The sequence below is a fragment of the Oncorhynchus clarkii genome, chromosome 3 (assembly GCF_045791955.1).
Source record: "Oncorhynchus clarkii lewisi isolate Uvic-CL-2024 chromosome 3, UVic_Ocla_1.0, whole genome shotgun sequence".
Taxonomy (NCBI): domain Eukaryota; kingdom Metazoa; phylum Chordata; class Actinopteri; order Salmoniformes; family Salmonidae; genus Oncorhynchus; species Oncorhynchus clarkii.
The window spans coordinates 78,449,983-78,472,583 of record NC_092149.1 but is presented as its reverse complement, the minus strand read 5'-3'; the positions used below and the strand labels follow the sequence as shown (position 1 = coordinate 78,472,583).

General features: G+C 37.9%; 1 protein-coding gene across 2 annotated transcripts in view; it reads left to right on the top strand.

The window, feature by feature from the left end:
- Positions 1 to 22,601, top strand: part of LOC139405057 (beta-galactoside alpha-2,6-sialyltransferase 2-like) — an 84,156-nt gene that overhangs the window by 52,288 nt on the left and 9,267 nt on the right. For both annotated transcript variants that reach the window (XM_071147558.1, XM_071147559.1), the window contains exon 4: positions 10,899 to 11,000. In XM_071147558.1, coding sequence (XP_071003659.1) covers positions 10,899 to 11,000 — 102 coding nt within the window. The remainder of the gene's footprint in view (positions 1 to 10,898; positions 11,001 to 22,601) is intronic.

Below are 22,601 nucleotides of genomic sequence, written 5' to 3'. Positions count from 1 at the left end.
GGGTATTTGTCAACTCGTCTATAATAAGATACATGAAACTTCTCTTCGGTCATAACTTCTTGCTCTAGAAGACTAAATAAAGCGCTGCTCACCAGAATGTCAGAAATCGTCCAGTTTACTCTTTCATTTCTGCTTCTCTCGTGCAACGAGGATGTTTAGGGGCCGGGGAGAAAACATACCATTCTTCCCATTTACAAATGACAGCAGTTTGACCGGTTGTAAAGAAATGAAACACTGTGAAAACGATCAAACATATTTCTGATGAGATTTCAGTTCGACTTGGATGCATTTATGTGTTTGAAATACTGTCAGTTTTATGTGATTGAGTTCCTAACCGCACATTCCCATTCTCTCAAGAGATGCTGAAAGAAAGAAATCCAATTTCTTCTCTCCTGTTCCAGAGACAAAATTAACATTTGTTGTAGCTACTATTTTACTACAAGAAATACATAGTTATGCAGGAGTTAATATTATATAACTCTACAGGTTAGAGGTTATAGACCTACAGTTAATATTACTCTACAGGTTAGAGGTTATAGACCTAGAGTTAATATTATATTACTCTACAGGTTAGAGGTTATAGACCTAGAGTTAATATTACTCTACAGGTTAGAGGTTATAGACCTACAGTTAATATTACTCTACAGGTTAGGGGTTATAGACCTAGAGTTAATATTATATTACTCTACAGGTTAGGGGTTATAGACCTACAGTTAATATTATATAACTCTACAGGTTAGAGGTTATAGACCTACAGTTAATATTATATTACTCTACAGGTTAGAGGTTATAGACCTAGAGTTAATATTATATTACTCTACAGGTTAGAGGTTATAGACCTAGAGTTAATATTACTCTACAGGTTAGAGGTTATAGACCTACAGTTAATATTATATAACTCTACAGGTTAGAGGTTATAGACCTAGAGTTAATATTATATTACTCTACAGGTTAGGGGTTATAGACCTACAGTTAATATTACTCTACAGGTTAGAGGTTATAGACCTAGAGTTAATATTACTCTACAGGTTAGGGGTTATAGACCTACAGTTAATATTACTCTACAGGTTAGAGGTTATAGACCTAGAGTTAATATTACTCTACAGGTTAGAGGTTATAGACCTACAGTTAATATTACTCTACAGGTTAGAGGTTATAGACCTACAGTTAATATTATATTACTCTACAGGTTAGAGGTTATAGACCTACAGTTAATATTACTCTACAGGTTAGAGGTTATAGACCTACAGTTAATATTACTCTACAGGTTAGGGGTTATAGACCTACAGTTAATATTACTCTACAGGTTAGGGGTTATAGACCTACAGTTAATATTATATTACTCTACAGGTTAGAGGTTATAGACCTACAGTTAATATTATATAACTCTACAGGTTAGGGGTTATAGACCTACAGTTAATATTATATTACTCTACAGGTTAGAGGTTATAGACCTACAGTTAATATTATATAACTCTACAGGTTAGAGGTTATAGACCTACAGTTAATATTATATAACTCTACAGGTTAGAGGTTATAGACCTACAGTTAATATTACTCTACAGGTTAGGGGTTATAGACCTACAGTTAATATTATATTACTCTACAGGTTAGAGGTTATAGACCTACAGTTAATATTATATAACTCTACAGGTTAGAGGTTATAGACCTACAGTTAATATTATATTACTCTACAGGTTAGGGGTTATATACCTACAGTTAATATTACTCTACAGGTTAGGGGTTATAGACCTACAGTTAATATTATATTACTCTACAGGTTAGAGGTTATAGACCTACAGTTAATATTACTCTACAGGTTAGAGGTTATAGACCTACAGTTAATATTACTCTACAGGTTAGAGGTTATAGACCTACAGTTAATATTATATTACTCTACAGGTTAGAGGTTATAGACCTACAGTTAATATTACTCTACAGGTTAGGGGTTATAGACCTAGAGTTAATATTATATTACTCTACAGGTTAGAGGTTATAGACCTAGAGTTAATATTATATTACTCTACAGGTTAGGGGTTATAGACCTACAGTTAATATTACTCTACAGGTTAGGGGTTATAGACCTACAGTTAATATTATATTACTCTACAGGTTAGAGGTTATAGACCTACAGTTAATATTATATTACTCTACAGGTTAGAGGTTATAGACCTACAGTTAATATTATATTACTCTACAGGTTAGGGGTTATAGACCTACAGTTAATATTACTCTACAGGTTAGAGGTTATAGACCTACAGTTAATATTACTCTACAGGTTAGGGGTTATAGACCTACAGTTAATATTATATTACTCTACAGGTTAGAGGTTATAGACCTACAGTTAATATTACTCTACAGGTTAGGGGTTATAGACCTACAGTTAATATTATATAACTCTACAGGTTAGAGGTTATAGACCTACAGTTAATATTACTCTACAGGTTAGGGGTTATAGACCTACAGTTAATATTACTCTACAGGTTAGGGGTTATAGACCTACAGTTAATATTACTCTACAGGTTAGAGGTTATAGACCTAGAGTTAATATTATATTACTCTACAGGTTAGAGGTTATAGACCTACAGTTAATATTATATTACTCTACAGGTTAGGGGTTATAGACCTACAGTTAATATTACTCTACAGGTTAGAGGTTATAGACCTAGAGTTAATATTATATTACTCTACAGGTTAGAGGTTATAGACCTACAGTTAATATTATATAACTCTACAGGTTAGGGGTTATAGACCTACAGTTAATATTATATAACTCTACAGGTTAGGGGTTATAGACCTACAGTTAATATTATATTACTCTACAGGTTAGGGGTTATAGACCTACAGTTAATATTACTCTACAGGTTAGGGGTTATAGACCTACAGTTAATATTATATAACTCTACAGGTTAGAGGTTATAGACCTACAGTTAATATTATATTACTCTACAGGTTAGGGGTTATAGACCTACAGTTAATATTACTCTACAGGTTAGGGGTTATAGACCTAGAGTTAATATTACTCTACAGGTTAGAGGTTATAGACCTACAGTTAATATTATATAACTCTACAGGTTAGGGGTTATAGACCTACAGTTAATATTATATAACTCTACAGGTTAGGGGTTATAGACCTACAGTTAATATTACTCTACAGGTTAGGGGTTATAGACCTACAGTTAATATTATATTACTCTACAGGTTAGGGGTTATAGACCTACAGTTAATATTACTCTACAGGTTAGAGGTTATAGACCTACAGTTAATATTACTCTACAGGTTAGGGGTTATAGACCTACAGTTAATATTATATTACTCTACAGGTTAGAGGTTATAGACCTACAGTTAATATTACTCTACAGGTTAGGGGTTATAGACCTACAGTTAATATTATATAACTCTACAGGTTAGAGGTTATAGACCTACAGTTAATATTACTCTACAGGTTAGGGGTTATAGACCTACAGTTAATATTACTCTACAGGTTAGGGGTTATAGACCTACAGTTAATATTACTCTACAGGTTAGAGGTTATAGACCTAGAGTTAATATTATATTACTCTACAGGTTAGGGGTTATAGACCTACAGTTAATATTATATTACTCTACAGGTTAGGGGTTATAGACCTACAGTTAATATTACTCTACAGGTTAGAGGTTATAGACCTAGAGTTAATATTATATTACTCTACAGGTTAGAGGTTATAGACCTACAGTTAATATTATATAACTCTACAGGTTAGGGGTTATAGACCTACAGTTAATATTATATAACTCTACAGGTTAGGGGTTATAGACCTACAGTTAATATTATATTACTCTACAGGTTAGGGGTTATAGACCTACAGTTAATATTACTCTACAGGTTAGAGGTTATAGACCTACAGCTAATATTATATTACTCTACAGGTTAGGGGTTATAGACCTACAGTTAATATTACTCTACAGGTTAGGGGTTATAGACCTACAGTTAATATTATATAACTCTACAGGTTAGAGGTTATAGACCTACAGTTAATATTATATTACTCTACAGGTTAGGGGTTATAGACCTACAGTTAATATTACTCTACAGGTTAGGGGTTATAGACCTAGAGTTAATATTACTCTACAGGTTAGAGGTTATAGACCTACAGTTAATATTATATAACTCTACAGGTTAGGGGTTATAGACCTACAGTTAATATTATATAACTCTACAGGTTAGGGGTTATAGACCTACAGTTAATATTATATTACTCTACAGGTTAGGGGTTATAGACCTACAGTTAATATTACTCTACAGGTTAGAGGTTATAGACCTACAGTTAATATTACTCTACAGGTTAGAGGTTATAGACCTAGAGTTAATATTATATTACTCTACAGGTTAGGGGTTATAGACCTACAGTTAATATTACTCTACAGGTTAGGGGTTATAGACCTACAGTTAATATTATATTACTCTACAGGTTAGGGGTTATAGACCTACAGTTAATATTACTCTACAGGTTAGGGGTTATAGACCTACAGTTAATATTATATAACTCTACAGGTTAGGGGTTATAGACCTACAGTTAATATTACTCTACAGGTTAGGGGTTATAGACCTACAGTTAATATTACTCTACAGGTTAGGGGTTATAGACCTACAGTTAATATTATATAACTCTACAGGTTAGAGGTTATAGACCTACAGTTAATATTATATTACTCTACAGGTTAGAGGTTATAGACCTAGAGTTAATATTATATTACTCTACAGGTTAGAGGTTATAGACCTACAGTTAATATTATATTACTCTACAGGTTAGAGGTTATAGACCTACAGTTAATATTATATTACTCTACAGGTTAGGGGTTATAGACCTACAGTTAATATTATATTACTCTACAGGTTAGAGGTTATAGACCTACAGTTAATATTACTCTACAGGTTAGAGGTTATAGACCTACAGTTAATATTACTCTACAGGTTAGGGGTTATAGACCTACAGTTAATATTACTCTACAGGTTAGGGGTTATAGACCTACAGTTAATATTATATTACTCTACAGGTTAGAGGTTATAGACCTAGAGTTAATATTATATTACTCTACAGGTTAGAGGTTATAGACCTACAGTTAATATTATATTACTCTACAGGTTAGGGGTTATAGACCTAGAGTTAATATTATATTACTCTACAGGTTAGAGGTTATAGACCTAGAGTTAATATTATATTACTCTACAGGTTAGAGGTTATAGACCTACAGTTAATATTATATTACTCTACAGGTTAGAGGTTATAGACCTAGAGTTAATATTATATTACTCTACAGGTTAGGGGTTATAGACCTAGAGTTAATATTATATTACTCTACAGGTTAGAGGTTATAGACCTACAGTTAATATTACTCTACAGGTTAGGGGTTATAGACCTACAGTTAATATTATATTACTCTACAGGTTAGGGGTTATAGACCTACAGTTAATATTACTCTACAGGTTAGGGGTTATAGACCTAGAGTTAATATTATATTACTCTACAGGTTAGAGGTTATAGACCTACAGTTAATATTACTCTACAGGTTAGGGGTTATAGACCTACAGTTAATATTACTCTACAGGTTAGAGGTTATAGACCTACAGTTAACATTATATTACTCTACAGGTTAGGGGTTATAGACCTACAGTTAATATTATATTACTCTACAGGTTAGAGGTTATAGACCTACAGTTAATATTACTCTACAGGTTAGGGGTTATAGACCTACAGTTAATATTACTCTACAGGTTAGAGGTTATAGACCTACAGTTAATATTATATTACTCTACAGGTTAGGGGTTATAGACCTACAGTTAATATTACTCTACAGGTTAGGGGTTATAGACCTACAGTTAATATTATATTACTCTACAGGTTAGAGGTTATAGACCTAGAGTTAATATTACTCTACAGGTTAGAGGTTATAGACCTACAGTTAATATTATATTACTCTACAGGTTAGGGGTTATAGACCTACAGTTAATATTACTCTACAGGTTAGAGGTTATAGACCTACAGTTAATATTATATTACTCTACAGGTTAGAGGTTATAGACCTACAGTTAATATTATATTACTCTACAGGTTAGGGGTTATAGACCTACAGTTAATATTACTCTACAGGTTAGAGGTTATAGACCTACAGTTAATATTATATTACTCTACAGGTTAGGGGTTATAGACCTACAGTTAATATTACTCTACATGTTAGGGGTTATAGACCTAGAGTTAATATTATATTACTCTACAGGTTAGGGGTTATAGACCTACAGTTAATATTATATTACTCTACAGGTTAGGGGTTATAGACCTACAGTTAATATTATATAACTCTACAGGTTAGAGGTTATAGACCTACAGTTAATATTACTCTACAGGTTAGAGGTTATAGACCTACAGTTAATATTACTCTACAGGTTAGGGGTTATAGACCTACAGTTAATATTATATTACTCTACAGGTTAGAGGTTATAGACCTACAGTTAATATTACTCTACAGGTTAGGGGTTATAGACCTACAGTTAATATTATATTACTCTACAGGTTAGGGGTTATAGACCTACAGTTAATATTACTCTACAGGTTAGGGGTTATAGACCTACAGTTAATATTACTCTACAGGTTAGAGGTTATAGACCTACAGTTAATATTACTCTACAGGTTAGGGGTTATAGACCTACAGTTAATATTATATTACTCTACAGGTTAGGGGTTATAGACCTACAGTTAATATTATATTTTTCTACAGGTTAGAGGTTATAGACCTACAGTTAATATTATATAACTCTACAGGTTAGGGGTTATAGACCTACAGTTAATATTACTCTACAGGTTAGGGGTTATAGACCTACAGTTAATATTACTCTACAGGTTAGGGGTTATAGACCTACAGTTAATATTATATTACTCTACAGGTTAGAGGTTATAGACCTAGAGTTAATATTATATAACTCTACAGGTTAGAGGTTATAGACCTACAGTTAATATTATATTACTCTACAGGTTAGAGGTTATAGACCTACAGTTAATATTATATTACTCTACAGGTTAGGGGTTATAGACCTACAGTTAATATTATATTACTCTACAGGTTAGAGGTTATAGACCTACAGTTAATATTACTCTACAGGTTAGGGGTTATAGACCTACAGTTAATATTATATTACTCTACAGGTTAGGGGTTATAGACCTACAGTTAATATTACTCTACAGGTTAGGGGTTATAGACCTAGAGTTAATATTATATTACTCTACAGGTTAGAGGTTATAGACCTACAGTTAATATTATATAACTCTACAGGTTAGAGGTTATAGACCTACAGTTAATATTACTCTACAGGTTAGGGGTTATAGACCTACAGTTAATATTATATAACTCTACAGGTTAGAGGTTATAGACCTACAGTTAATATTATATTACTCTACAGGTTAGAGGTTATATACCTACAATTAATATTACTCTACAGGTTAGGGGTTATAGACCTACAGTTAATATTACTCTACAGGTTAGGGGTTATAGACCTACAGTTAATATTATATTACTCTACAGGTTAGGGGTTATAGACCTACAGTTAATATTATATTACTCTACAGGTTAGAGGTTATAGACCTACAGTTAATATTATATAACTCTACAGGTTAGGGGTTATAGACCTACAGTTAATATTACTCTACAGGTTAGGGGTTATAGACCTACAGTTAATATTACTCTACAGGTTAGGGGTTATAGACCTACAGTTAATATTATATTACTCTACAGGTTAGAGGTTATAGACCTAGAGTTAATATTATATAACTCTACAGGTTAGAGGTTATAGACCTACAGTTAATATTATATTACTCTACAGGTTAGAGGTTATAGACCTACAGTTAATATTACTCTACAGGTTAGAGGTTATAGACCTACAGTTAATATTATATTACTCTACAGGTTAGAGGTTATAGACCTACAGTTAATATTACTCTACAGGTTAGAGGTTATAGACCTACAGTTAATATTATATTACTCTACAGGTTAGGGGTTATAGACCTACAGTTAATATTATATTACTCTACAGGTTAGAGGTTATAGACCTACAGTTAATATTACTCTACAGGTTAGAGGTTATAGACCTACAGTTAATATTATATTACTCTACAGGTTAGAGGTTATAGACCTACAGTTAATATTACTCTACAGGTTAGAGGTTATAGACCTACAGTTAATATTATATTACTCTACAGGTTAGGGGTTATAGACCTACAGTTTATTTTATATAACTCTACAGGTTAGAGGTTATAGACCTACAGTTAATATTATATTACTCTACAGGTTAGAGGTTATATACCTACAGTTAATATTACTCTACAGGTTAGGGGTTATAGACCTACAGTTAATATTACTCTACAGGTTAGGGGTTATAGACCTACAGTTAATATTATATTACTCTACAGGTTAGGGGTTATAGACCTACAGTTAATATTATATTACTCTACAGGTTAGAGGTTATAGACCTACAGTTAATATTATATAACTCTACAGGTTAGGGGTTATAGACCTACAGTTAATATTACTCTACAGGTTAGGGGTTATAGACCTACAGTTAATATTACTCTACAGGTTAGGGGTTATAGACCTACAGTTAATATTATATTACTCTACAGGTTAGAGGTTATAGACCTAGAGTTAATATTATATAACTCTACAGGTTAGAGGTTATAGACCTACAGTTAATATTATATTACTCTACAGGTTAGAGGTTATAGACCTACAGTTAATATTACTCTACAGGTTAGAGGTTATAGACCTACAGTTAATATTATATTACTCTACAGGTTAGAGGTTATAGACCTACAGTTAATATTACTCTACAGGTTAGAGGTTATAGACCTACAGTTAATATTATATTACTCTACAGGTTAGGGGTTATAGACCTACAGTTAATATTATATTACTCTACAGGTTAGGGGTTATAGACCTACAGTTAATTTTACTCTACATGTTAGGGGTTATAGACCTAGAGTTAATATTATATTACTCTACAGGTTAGGGGTTATAGACCTACAGTTAATATTATATTACTCTACAGGTTAGGGGTTATAGACCTACAGTTAATATTATATAACTCTACAGGTTAGAGGTTATAGACCTACAGTTAATATTACTCTACAGGTTAGGGGTTATAGACCTACAGTTAATAGTATATAACTCTACAGGTTAGAGGTTATAGACCTACAGTTAATATTACTCTACAGGTTAGAGGTTATAGACCTACAGTTAATATTATATTACTCTACAGGTTAGAGGTTATAGACCTACAGTTAATATTACTCTACAGGTTAGGGGTTATAGACCTACAGTTAATATTATATTACTCTACAGGTTAGAGGTTATAGACCTACAGTTAATATTACTCTACAGGTTAGGGGCTATAGACCTACAGTTAATATTACTCTACAGGTTAGGGGTTATAGACCTACAGTTAATATTATATTACTCTACAGGTTAGGGGTTATAGACCTACAGTTAATATTATATTACTCTACAGGTTAGAGGTTATAGACCTACAGTTAATATTATATAACTCTACAGGTTAGGGGTTATAGACCTACAGTTAATATTACTCTACAGGTTAGGGGTTATAGACCTACAGTTAATATTACTCTACAGGTTAGGGGTTATAGACCTACAGTTAATATTATATAACTCTACAGGTTAGAGGTTATAGACCTACAGTTAATATTATATTACTCTACAGGTTAGAGGTTATAGACCTACAGTTAATATTATATTACTCTACAGGTTAGAGGTTATAGACCTACAGTTAATATTATATAACTCTACAGGTTAGAGGTTATAGACCTACAGTTAATATTACTCTACAGGTTAGGGGTTATAGACCTACAGTTAATATTACTCTGCAGGTTAGGGGTTATAGACCTACAGTTAATATTACTCTACAGGTTAGGGGTTATAGACCTACAGTTAATATTATATTACTCTACAGGTTAGGGGTTATAGACCTACAGTTAATATTATATTACTCTACAGGTTAGAGGTTATAGACCTACAGTTAATATTATATAACTCTACAGGTTAGGGGTTATAGACCTACAGTTAATATTACTCTACAGGTTAGGGGTTATAGACCTACAGTTAATATTACTCTACAGGTTAGGGGTTATAGACCTACAGTTAATATTATATTACTCTACAGGTTAGAGGTTATAGACCTAGAGTTAATATTATATAACTCTACAGGTTAGAGGTTATAGACCTACAGTTAATATTATATTACTCTACAGGTTAGAGGTTATAGACCTACAGTTAATATTACTCTACAGGTTAGAGGTTATAGACCTACAGTTAATATTATATAACTCTACAGGTTAGAGGTTATAGACCTACAGTTAATATTATATTACTCTACAGGTTAGAGGTTATAGACCTACAGTTAATATTATATTACTCTACAGGTTAGGGGTTATAGACCTACAGTTAATATTACTCTACAGGTTAGAGGTTATAGACCTACAGTTAATATTACTCTACAGGTTAGAGGTTATAGACCTACAGTTAATATTATATTACTCTACAGGTTAGAGGTTATAGACCTAGAGTTAATATTATATTACTCTACAGGTTAGAGGTTATAGACCTACAGTTAATATTACTCTACAGGTTAGAGGTTATAGACCTACAGTTAATATTATATTACTCTACAGGTTAGAGGTTATAGACCTACAGTTAATATTACTCTACAGGTTAGGGGTTATAGACCTACAGTTAATATTATATTACTCTACAGGTTAGGGGTTATAGACCTATTGTCAATTTCCAGATTTCAGTTTCTATTCCATTTGTATGGGCACTGCATTTCCTGTGTCAACTTTGACCCCTCCCCTTAACAGATCCTGGCCAATCCTGATCACCGCTTCAACACCAGCTCCCTGTATAAGAACGTGACTCTGGTGGCCTGGGACCCTGCTCCGTATGCTGTCAACCTGCACAAGGTGTGTGTGTCTGTGTGTTTGAAGCAGACACTATTCTCTTTTCTTACCTTGCCCACTCTGTCTGAGAAGCCCAGTAACAGCATCTAGCAGGCAATATGTAAAGAACGTCACCCAGCATAGCCCCAAAGTCCTGTTGAATGGGTGGAGGATGGGCCAAGGTTACGATCAAACAAATCAAATGTTATTTGTCACATACACATGGTTAGCAGATGTTAATGCGAGTGTAGCGAAATGCTGGCGCTTCTAGTTCCGACTATGCAGTAATATCCAACGAGTAATCTAACCTAACAATTCCACAACAACTACCTTATACACACAAGTGTAAAGGGATAAAGAATATGTACATAAAGATATATGAATGAGTGATGGTGCAGAACGGCATAGGCAAGATGCAGTAGATGGTATAGAGTACAGTATATACATATGAGATGAGTAATGTAGGGTATGTAAACATAAAAGTGGCATTATTTAAAGTGGCCAGTGATACATTTTTACATCAATTTTTCCATGATTAAAGTGGCTGGAGTTGAGACAGTATGTTGGCAGCAGCCACTCAATGTTAGTTTTGGCTGTTTAACAGTCTGATGGCCTTGAGATAGAAGCTGTTTTTCAGTCTCTCGGTTCCTGCTTTGATGCACCTGTACTGACCTCGCCTTCTGGATGATAGCGGGGTGAACAGGCAGTGGCTCGGGTGGTTGTTGTCCTTGATGATCTTTATGGCCTTCCTGTGACATCGGGTGGTGTAGGGCAGGTAGTGATTCGTTGTGCAGACCTCACTACCCTCTGGAGAGCCTTACAGTTGTGGGCGGAGCAGTTGCCATACCAGGCAGTGATACAGCCCGACAGGATGCTCTCGATTGTGCATCTCTAAAAGTTTGTGAGTGCTTTTGGTGACAAACCAAATTTCTCCAGCCTCCTGAGGTTGAAGAGGCGCTGCTGCGCCTTCTTCACCACGCTGTCTGTGTGGGTGGACCAATTCAGTTTGTCCGTGATGTGTACGCCGAAGAACTTAACTTTCTACCCTCTCCACTACTGTCCCGTTGATGTGGATAGGGGGGTGCTCTCTCTGCTGTTTCCTAAAGTTTACAATCATCTCCTTTGTTTTAGTTGAAGTTGAGTGTGAGGTTATTTTCCTAACACCATGCTCTGAGGGCCCTCACCTCCTCCCTGTAGGCCGTCTCGTCGTTGTTGGTAATCAACCCTACCACTGTAGTGTCGTCTGCAAACTTGATGATTGAGTTGGAGGCGTGCATGGCCACGCAGTCGTGGGTACACTGTGGGGCCCCCTGTGGGGCCCCAGTGTTGAGGATCAGCGGGGTGGAGATGTTGTTACCTACCCTCACCACCTGTGGGCGGCCCGTCAGGAAGTCCAGTACCCAGTTGCACAGGGCGGGGTCGAGACCCAGGGTCTCGAGCTTGATGATGAGTTTGGAGGGTACTATGGTGTTAAATGCTGAGCTGTAGGCGATGAACAGCATTCTCACATAGGTATTCCTCTTGTCCAGATGGGTTAGGGCAGAGTGCAGTGTGGTTGCGATTGCGTTGTCTGTGGACCTATTGGGGCGGTAAGCAAATTGGAGTGGGTCTAGGGTGTCAGGTAGGGTGGAGGTGATATGGTCCTTGACTAGTCTCTCAAAGCACTTCATGATGACGGAAGTGAGTGCTAGGGGCGATAGTCGTTTAGCTCAGTTACCTTAGCTTTCTTGGGAACAGGAACAATGGTGGCCCTCTTGAAGCATGTGGGAACAGCAGACTGGGATAAGGACACACCAGCCAGCTCTGAGGACGCGGCTGGGGATGCCGTCGGGGCCTGCAGCCTTGCGAGGTTTAACACGTTTAAATGTTTTACTCACGTCGGCTGCAGTGAAGGAGAGTCCACAGGTTTTGGTAGCGGGCCGTGTCAGTGGCACTGTATTGTCCTCAAAGTGAGCAAAGAAGTTGTTTAATCTGTCTGGGAGCAAGACATCCTGGTCCGCGACTGGGCTGGTTTTCTTTCTGTAATCCATATTTGACTGTAGACCCTGCCACATACTTCTTGTGTCTGAGCCTTTGAATTGTGACTCTACTTTGTCTCTATACTGACACTTAGCTTGTTTGATTGCCTTGCGGAGGGAATAGTTACACTGTTTGTATTCGGTTATGTTTCCGGTCACCTTGCCCTGATTAAAAGCAGTGGTTTGCGCTTTCAGTTTCGTGCGAATGCTGCCATCAATCGGTTTCTGGTTTGGGAATGTTTTAATAGTTGCTGTGGGTACGACATCGCTGATGCACTTGCTAATAAACTCGCTCACCGAATCAGCTTATTCGTCAATGTTGTTGTTTGACGCAGTGTGGAACATATCCCAATCCACGTGATCGAAGCAATCTTGAAGTGTGGAATCATATTGTTCGGACCAGCGTTGAACAGACCTGAGAGCGGGAGCTTCCTGTTTTAGTCTCTGTCTGTAGGCTGGGAGCAACAAAATGGAGTTGTGGTCAGCTTTTCCAAAAGGAGGGCTGGGGTGGGCCTTATATGCATCACAGAAGTTAGAATAACAATGATCCAGGGTTTTACCAGCCCTGGTAGCACAATCAATATGCTGATAGAATTTATGGAGTCTTGTTTTCAGATTAGCCTTGTTAAAATCCCCAGATACAATGAATGCAGCCTCAGGATATGTGGTTTCCAGTTTACATAGTCAAATTAAGTTCGTTCAGGGCCGTCGATGTGTCTGCTGACCAGAAGACCGCTTCGTCTGCCCCTTTTACGGCGACGTTGTTTTGGTTCGCCCGGCTGGGATATGATCCATTGTCCTGGGTGGTGGGCAAAACACAGGATCAGCGTATTCCTGATCTTATTGATGGTGAGTTGACGTTGCTCTTATATCCAGTAGTTCCTCCCGACTGTATGTAATGAAACCTAAGATGACCTGGGGTACCAATGTAAGAAATAACACGTAAAAAAACTAGAAACGAGAAGCGAGGCGGCCATCTCTGTCATCGCCGGATAGTAATGTTAATGAGGACCTGTAGTTGTGAAAGACCACACGTGGACAGGTTAGCCTCGTTGGTCTCTCTAACCCACGGCCTGAAGGGACAGACTGCTACATCATATACCCACACACTCTAATTATTACATGTCAACTTTCTATAACCCGCACTCCTCCTCCTTTCTCCTCTCTCCATTCCCCTCTTTCTTCTCCTCTTTTTCTGTTCTTCTTTTCCTGACACATTGCTTCCCTATTTCCCTCCTCTGCCACCTCTTCTTCCTCTCTTTTATATATTTTACGGTTTCTTCTTTATCGCCACCTACATGTATGTTGACAGTCATAAGGCTGCTAGTTTTAGGTTTCCCCCTTCTCTCTCTCTCCCCTCCTTCACTCTCCCCTCCCTTTCTCTACCTTCTTTCTCTCTCCACTCCTTCTTTCTCTCTCCCCTCCTTCTCTTTCCTTCTCCCCTCCTTCTCTCTCCCCTCCTTCTCTTTCCCTCTCCCCTCCTTCTCTGTCTCCCTTTCCTCATTTCCACCTCCTCCTGTCACCTCCTCTCTTTATTCCATGATTATTATGCCGCAGGACCAATCAGCCCCTCTCTCTGATCCTCCTCTTTCTTCATGTACCCCCCCTCACTTTATCCCTACCTCTCTCTGAGCTGAGGTGATCACTGATTAATAGACTTCATAGGACTCCTGGGTCCAGCAGGTTAATCACCCCCCCCCCCTATTTCTCCCCTCTCCTCTAATAGATTTGAATTATTTAGTCCTTAGGTCTTGTTTGTTATGTCATCACTTCAGGAGACATGCTGTTCTCTCTCTCTCTCTCTCTCTCTCTCTCTCTCTCTCTCTCTCTCTCTCTCTCTCTCTCTCTCTCTCTCTCTCTCTCTCTCTCTCTCTCTCTCTCTCTCTCTCTCTCTCTCTCTCTCTCTCTCTCTCTCTCTCTCTCTCTCTCATATATTTTACAATGGCTGTTAGACTAATACGCTGTTTAATTAAACAGGTGAGAACATAAGTGGAGACGGTTAGCAGGTGTTGCCTGAAATGTTGCAAAACAAACACACAGATCTACACACACTACCTTCAAGGAAGTGTGTGTGTTTAATAGTTTTACCTCAGTAGAGCCCAGACATCAAGCTGTTAACTTGCTGACCCAGTCTCTCTCCATCGCTGTGCTGTCTCTCTCCTTCTCTCTGTCTATGAGAGCTGCCTGCCATTCACCACTCAGCCCTTCTTAATTTAATGAACACTTATCAGCCCACAATTTGTTTAAACATTATTCACACCACTAAAGTCCTCGTAACAACTGTTTTTTCACCCTGCTCCAAATTGGGCTAATTGATAGCTAATACAAGTTTATAATTTTTAAAGGCTAACACAACGTGCCATTTGAACACAGGAGTGATGGTTGCTGATAATTGGCAACTGTACGCCTATGTAGATATTCCATTAAAAATCAGCCAATAGAAAACCCTTTTGCAATTATGTTAGCACAGCTGAAAACTGTTGTTTTGATTAAAGAAGCAATAAAGCTGGCTTTCTTTTGGACTAGTTGAGTATCTGGAGCATCAGCATTTGTGGGTATGATTACAGTACTCAAAATGGCCAGAAATAAAGAACTTTCTTCTGAAACTCGTCAGTCTATTATTGTACTGAGAAATGAAGGCTATTCCATGCGAGAAATTGCCAAGAAACTGAAGCTCTCATACAACGCTGTGTACTACTCCCTTCACTGGCTCTAATCAGAATAGAAAGAGGAGTGGGAGGCCCCGGTGCACAACTGAGCAAGAGGACAAGTACAATTAGACTGTCTAGTTTGAGAAACCGAGGCCTCACAAGTCCTCAACTGGCAGCTTCATTAAATAGTACCCGCAAAACATCAGTTTCAACTTCAACAGTGAAGAGGCGACTCCGGGATGCTCAGAGTTCCTCTGTCCAGTGTCTGTGTTCTTTTGCCCATCTTAATCTTTAATTTTTAATGGCTAGTCTGAGATATGGCTTTTCTTTGCAACTCTGCCAAGAAGGCCAGCATCCCGGAGTCACCTCTTCAATGTTGACGTTGAGGACACGTTTAAATGTTTTACTCACGTCGGCCATGTCTAACTCACGTAGGTAGTCCTTGTTAGCAGGCCGTGTCGGTGGCACTGTGCTATCCTCAAAGCGGGCAATTTTCTTTTGGCTGGTTTTCTTTTTGTAATCCCTGATTGTCTGTAGACCCTGCCACATACGTCTCGTATCTGAGCCGTTGAATTGCGACTCCACTTTGTCCTTATGCTGACATTTCGATTGTTTGATTGCCTTGCGGAGAGAATAACTACACTGTCATATTTGGATGTGACAATCCCAGATGTCTCTCTGGAAAGCAACCCTTGCTCTAATTTCATCTACCTTGTTATCTAGAGACTGGGCGTTAGCAAGTAATATACTCGGAAGCGGTGGGTGGTGTGCGTGCCTCCGAAGTCTGACCAGAAGGCCACTCCGTCTACCTCTTCTGCGGCGACGTTGTTTTGGGTCAGACCCTGAAATCAGTTCAAATTCCTTGGATCGTTTGAACAAAGGATCTGCCTAGGGAAGGTCGTATTCCTGGTCGTAGTGCTGGTAAGTTGACGTCGCTCTGATATCCAATACTCCATCACTCTCCTTCTTGGTCTGCCCTTACACAGCCTGGAGGTGTGTTTTGGGTCATTGTCCTGTCGAAAAACAAATAATAGTCCCACTAAGCACAAACCAAAAGGGACGGCGTATCGCTGCAGAATGCTGTGGTAGCCATGCTGGTTAAGTGTGCCTTGAATTCTAAAATACATCACTGACAGTGTTCCTAAAAAAGCACACCCAAACCTTAACTCCTCCTCCTTCATGCTTCACGGTGGGAACCACACATGCAGAGATCATCCGTTCACCTACTCTGCGCCTCACAAAGACACGGAGGTTGGAACCAAACATCTCAAATTTAGACTCATCAGACCAAAGGACAGATTTCCAACAGTCTAATGTCCATTGCTCGTGTTTCTTGCCCCAAGCACATCTCTTCTTCTTATTGGTGTCCTTTAGTAGTTTTTTTTTTGCAGCAATTCAACCATGAAGGCCTGATACACGCAGTGTCCTATGAACAGTTGATGTTGAGATGTGTCTGTTACTTGAACTCTGAAGTATTTATTTGGGCTGCAATTTCTGAGGCTGGTAACTCTAATGAATGTATCCTCTGCAGCAGAGGTAACTGTGAGTCTTCCTTTCCTGTGTTGGTCCTCATGAGAGCCAGCTTCATCATAGCGCTTGATGGTTTTGTGACTGCATTTGAAGAAACTTTCACAGTTCTTGAAAAGTTCCAGTTTGACTGACCTTCATGTCTTAAAGTAATGATGGACTGTCGTTTCTCTTTGCTTATTTTAGCTTTTCTTGCCATAAAATACTTGGTATTTTACCAAATAGGGCTGTCTTCTGTATACCACCCCTACCTTGTCACAACACAACTGATTGGCTAAAATGCATTAAGAATGAAAGAAATTCCACAAATTAACTTTTAACAAGGCACACCTGATAATTTAAATGGATTCCAGGTGTCTACCTTATGAAGCTGGTTGAGAGAATGCCAAGAGTGTGCAAAGCTGTCATCAATGCAAAGGGTGGCTACTTTGAAGAATCTCAAATAAATTTGGATTTGTTTAACACTTTTTTGGTTACTACATGATTCCATGTGTGTTATTTCATAGTTTTGATGTCTTCACTATTATTCTACAATGTAGAAAATACAAAAAATAAAGAATACCCCTTGAATGAGTAGGTGTGTCCAAACTTGTTGACTGGTCCTATACGTGTGTGTGTGTGTGTGTGTGTGTGTGTGTGTGTGTGTGTTGAAGTCGGTAGTGTACATACACCTTAGCCAAATACATTTAAACTCAGTTTTCACAATTCCTGACATTTAATCTGAGTAAAAATGCCCTGTCTTAGATCAGTTAGGATCACCTTTTTATTTTAAGAATGTGAAATGTCAGAATAATAGTAGAGAGAATGATTTATTTCAGCTTTTATTTCTTTCATTACATTCCCAGTGGGTCAGAGGTTTACATACACTCAATTAGTATTTGGTAGCATTGCCTTTAAATTGTTTCACTTGGGTCAAATGTTTCGTGTAGCCTTCCACAAGCTTCCCACAATAAGTTGGGTGACTTTTGGCCCATTCCTCCTGAGAGAGCTGGTGTAACTGAGTCAGGATTGTAAGGCCTCCTTGCAGGCTTTTTCAGTTCTGCCCACAAATTTTCTATATAATTGAGGTCATGGGCTTTATGATGGCCACTCCAATACCTTGACTTTGTTGTCCATAAGCCATTTTGCCACAACTTTGGAAGTATGCTTGCGGTCATTGTCCATTTGGAAGACCCATTTGCGACCAAGCTTTAACTTCCTGACTGATATATATTTTCCTGCCTCATGATGCCTTCTATTTTGAAGTGCACCAGTCCCTACTGCAGCAAAGCATCCCCACAACATGATGCTGCCACCCCGTGCTTCAAGGTTGGGATGGTGTTCTTCGGCTTGCAAGCCTCCCCCTTTTTCCTCCAAACATAACGATGGTCATTATGGCCAAACAGTTCTATTTTTGTTTCATCAGAGCAGGGGACATTTCTCCAAAAAGTAAGATCTTTGTCCCAATGTGCAGTTGCAAACGGTAGTCTGGCTTTTATATGGCGGTTTTGGAGCAGTGGCTTCTTCCTTGCTGAGCGGCCTTTCAGGTTATGTCGATATAGGACTCGTTTTACTGTGGATATAGATACTTTTGTACTTGTTTCCTCCAGCATCTTCACAAGGTCATTTGCTGCTGTTCTGGGATTGATTTGCACTTTTTCTCTCTAGGAGAGAGAACGCGTCTCCTTCCTGAGCGGTATGACGGCTGCGTGGTCCCATGGTGTTTATACTTGCATACAATTGTTTGTACAGATGAACGTAGTACCTTCAGGCAGTTTGAAACTGCTCCCAAGGATGAACCAGACTTGTGGATGTCTCCAATTTTTTTCTGAGGTCTTGGCTGATTTCTTTTGATTTTCCCATGATGTCTAGCAAAGAGGCACTGAGTTTGAAGGTAGGCCTTGACATACATCCACAGGTACACCTCCAATTGACTCAAATGATGTCAATTAGCCTATCAGAAGTAGAGGTCGACCGATTGTGATTTTTCAACTCCGATACCGATTATTGGAGGACCAAAAAAGCCGATAACGATTAATCGTCCGATTTAAAAAATAATAATAATTTAAAAAATGTACTTGTAATAATGGCAATTACAACAATACTGAATGAACACTTATATTAACTTAATAGAATACATCATTTAAAATCAATTTAGCCTCAAATAAATAATGAAACATGTTCAATTTGGTTTAAATACTGCAAAAACAAAGTGTTGGAGAAGTAAAAGTGCAATATGTGCCATGTAAAAAAAGCTAACATTTGAGTTTCTTGCTCAGAACATATGAAAGTTGGTGGTTCCTTTTAACATGAGACTTCAATATTCCAAGGTAAGAGGTTTTAGGTTGTAGTTAAATATAGTATTTATAGGACTATTTCTCTCTATACCATTTGTATTCCATATAACTTTGACTATTGGATGTTCTTATAGGCACTATAGTATTGCCAGTGTAACAGTGTAGCTTTCGTCCCTTTCCTCGCCCCTACCTGGGCTCGAACCAGGAACACATCGACAACAGCCACACTCGAAGCAGCGTTACCCATCGCTCCACAAAAGCCGCGGCCCTTGCAGAGCAAGGGGAATAACTACTCCAAGTCTCAGAGCGAGTGACGTTTGAAACGCTATTAGCGCACACCCAGCTAACTAGCTAGCCATTTCACATTGGTTACACCAGCCATTAGACTGATAGGCTTGAAGTCCAAACAGCGATGTGCTTGCGAAGAGCTGCTGGCAAAACGCACGAAAGTGCTGTTTGAATGAATTCTTACGAGCCTGCTGCTGCCTACCATCGCTCAGTCAGACTGCTCTATCAAATCATAGACTTAATTATAACATAATAACACACATAAATACGAGCCTTTGGTCATTAATATGGTCGAATCCGGAAACTATAATTTCGAAAACAAAACGTTTATTTCAGTGAAATAAGGACCAGTTCGGTATTTTATCTAACGGGTGACATCGCTAAGTCTAAATATTCTTGTTACATTGCACAGCCTTCAATGTTATGTCATAATTATGTAAAATTCTGGCAAATTAGTTGGCAATGAGCCAGGCTGCCCAAACTGTTGCATATACCCTGACTCTGCGTGCAAGAGAAGTGACACAATTTCCCCTGGTTAATATTGCCTGCTAACTTGGATTTCTTTTAGCTAAATATGCAGGTTTAAAAATATATACTTCTGTGTATTGATTTTAAGAAAGGCATTGGTGTTTATGGTTAGGTACAGTCGTCCAACGATTGTGCTTTTTTCGCAAATGCGCTTTTGTTAAATCATCCCCCAGCGTTGCATCGATTATATGCAACGCAGGACACGCTAGATAAACTAGTAATATCATCAACCATGTGTAGTTACAACTAGTGATTATGATTGATTGATTGTTTTTTATAATATAACTTTAATGCTAGCTAGCAACTTACCTTGGCTTCTACTGCATTCACGTAACAGGCAGGCTCCTCGTGGAGTGCAATGAGAGGCAGGTGGTTAGAGCATTGGACTATTTAACTGTACGGTTGCAAGATTGGTTCCCCCGAGCTGACAAGGTGAAAATCTGTCATTCTGCCCCTGAACAAGGCAGTTAACCTGTTATGGCTGCAATCCCGATATCGGGATCGATATGACAACTACCAGTGAAAATAGAGGACGCCAAATTCAAACCACAGAAATCTCATAATTCTCATAAATAAATCTCAGAATTACAATTCTTAAATCCCACCAAAGTGTCCGATTTCAAATAGGCAGCGAAAGCACTACTTTTTATTTATTTTACCTTTATTTAACTAGGCAAGTCAGTTAAGAACAAATTCTTATTTTCAATGACGGCCTAGGAACAGTGGGTTAACTGCCTGTTCAGGGGCAGAACAACAGATTTGTACCTTGTCAGCTTGGGGATTTGAACTTGCAACCTTCCGGTTACTAGTCCAACGCCCTAATCACTAGGCTACCCTGCCGCCTTACAAACGGTTAGGTTAGGTCTCCACCAAACCACAATAAGCACAGCCATTTTCCAGCAAAATATAGCATTCACAAAAACCAGAAATAAAGATCACTATCCTTGAATTATCTTCATCAGATGACACTCATAGGACTTCATGTTACACAATACATGCATGTTTTGTTTGATAAAGTTCATATTTATATTTTTAAAAATCTGAGTTTACATTGGCGCGTTATATTCACTAGTTCCAAAAACATCAAGTGATTTTGCATAGCCACATCGTTTCAACAGAAATACTCATCATAAATGTAGATGATAATACAAGTTATATACATGGACTTAGAGATATACCTCTCCTTAATGCAGATTTCAAGAAAGTTTGACGGAAAAAGCAACCCACGCAATAATCTGAGACGGAGCTCAGAACAGTAGCCAAATTAGCCGCCATGTTGGAGTCAACAGAAACCAGAAAATACATACCTTTGATGAACTTCATCAGAATGCAGTCCTAGGAATCCCAGGTCCACAATAAATGCTTGATTTGTCCGAAAATGTCTGTTAGCTACTTTGGTTAGCGCGTTTAGTAAACAATTCCAAAGTCACAAAGCGCGTCCACTATAACATGACAAAATGTCCAAAGGTTCTGTAACAGTCAGTAGAAACTACTGACTGTTACAGAACCTTTGGACATTTTGTCACGTTATAGTGGACGCGCTTTGTGACTTCAGAATGTTGTTTACATATATCTTGAACAACGTTCCAACCGGAGAATTAGAATGACTTCAGATGAGCGATGGAACGCAGGTCCTTCCCCTGTGAATGCGCCTGGTGAAAGCATGGTCCACTCATGGCTGTGGTGACTATTTCCTGTGTCAATCAACCCCCCTTCACATTAGAGTCATCAGACAAAGTTCTATTGACTGCTGACATCTAGTGGAAGGCGTAGGAAGTGAAAACTCATCCATATCTTGCTGTAATTTTAATGAGACCTTGGTTGAAAATCTGCCACCTCCAGAAACAAAAAACAGGAAGTGGAATTTCTCAGGTTTTTGCCTGCTATATGAGTTCTGTTATACTCACAGACATAATTCAAACAGTTTTATAAACTTCAGTGTTTTCTATCCAATACTAATAATAATATGCAAATATTAGCAGCTATGACTGAGGAGTTTGATATGGGCACCTTTCATCCAAGCTACTCAATACTGCCTCTGCAGCCATATAACGTTAACCCACCGTTCCTAGGCCATCATTGGAAATAAGAATGTGTTCTTAACTGACTTGCCTAGTTAAATAAAGGTATTATTATTATTATTTTTTTAAATAAATAAATCGGCAAAATCGGTGCCCATAAATACTGATTTCCGATTGTTATGAAAACTTGAAATCAGCCCTAATTAATCGTCCATTCCGATTAATCGGTCGACCTCTAATCAGAAGGTTCTAAAGCCATGACATCCTTTTCTGGAATTTTCCAAGCTGTTTTTAAAGGTGCAGTCAACTTAGTGTA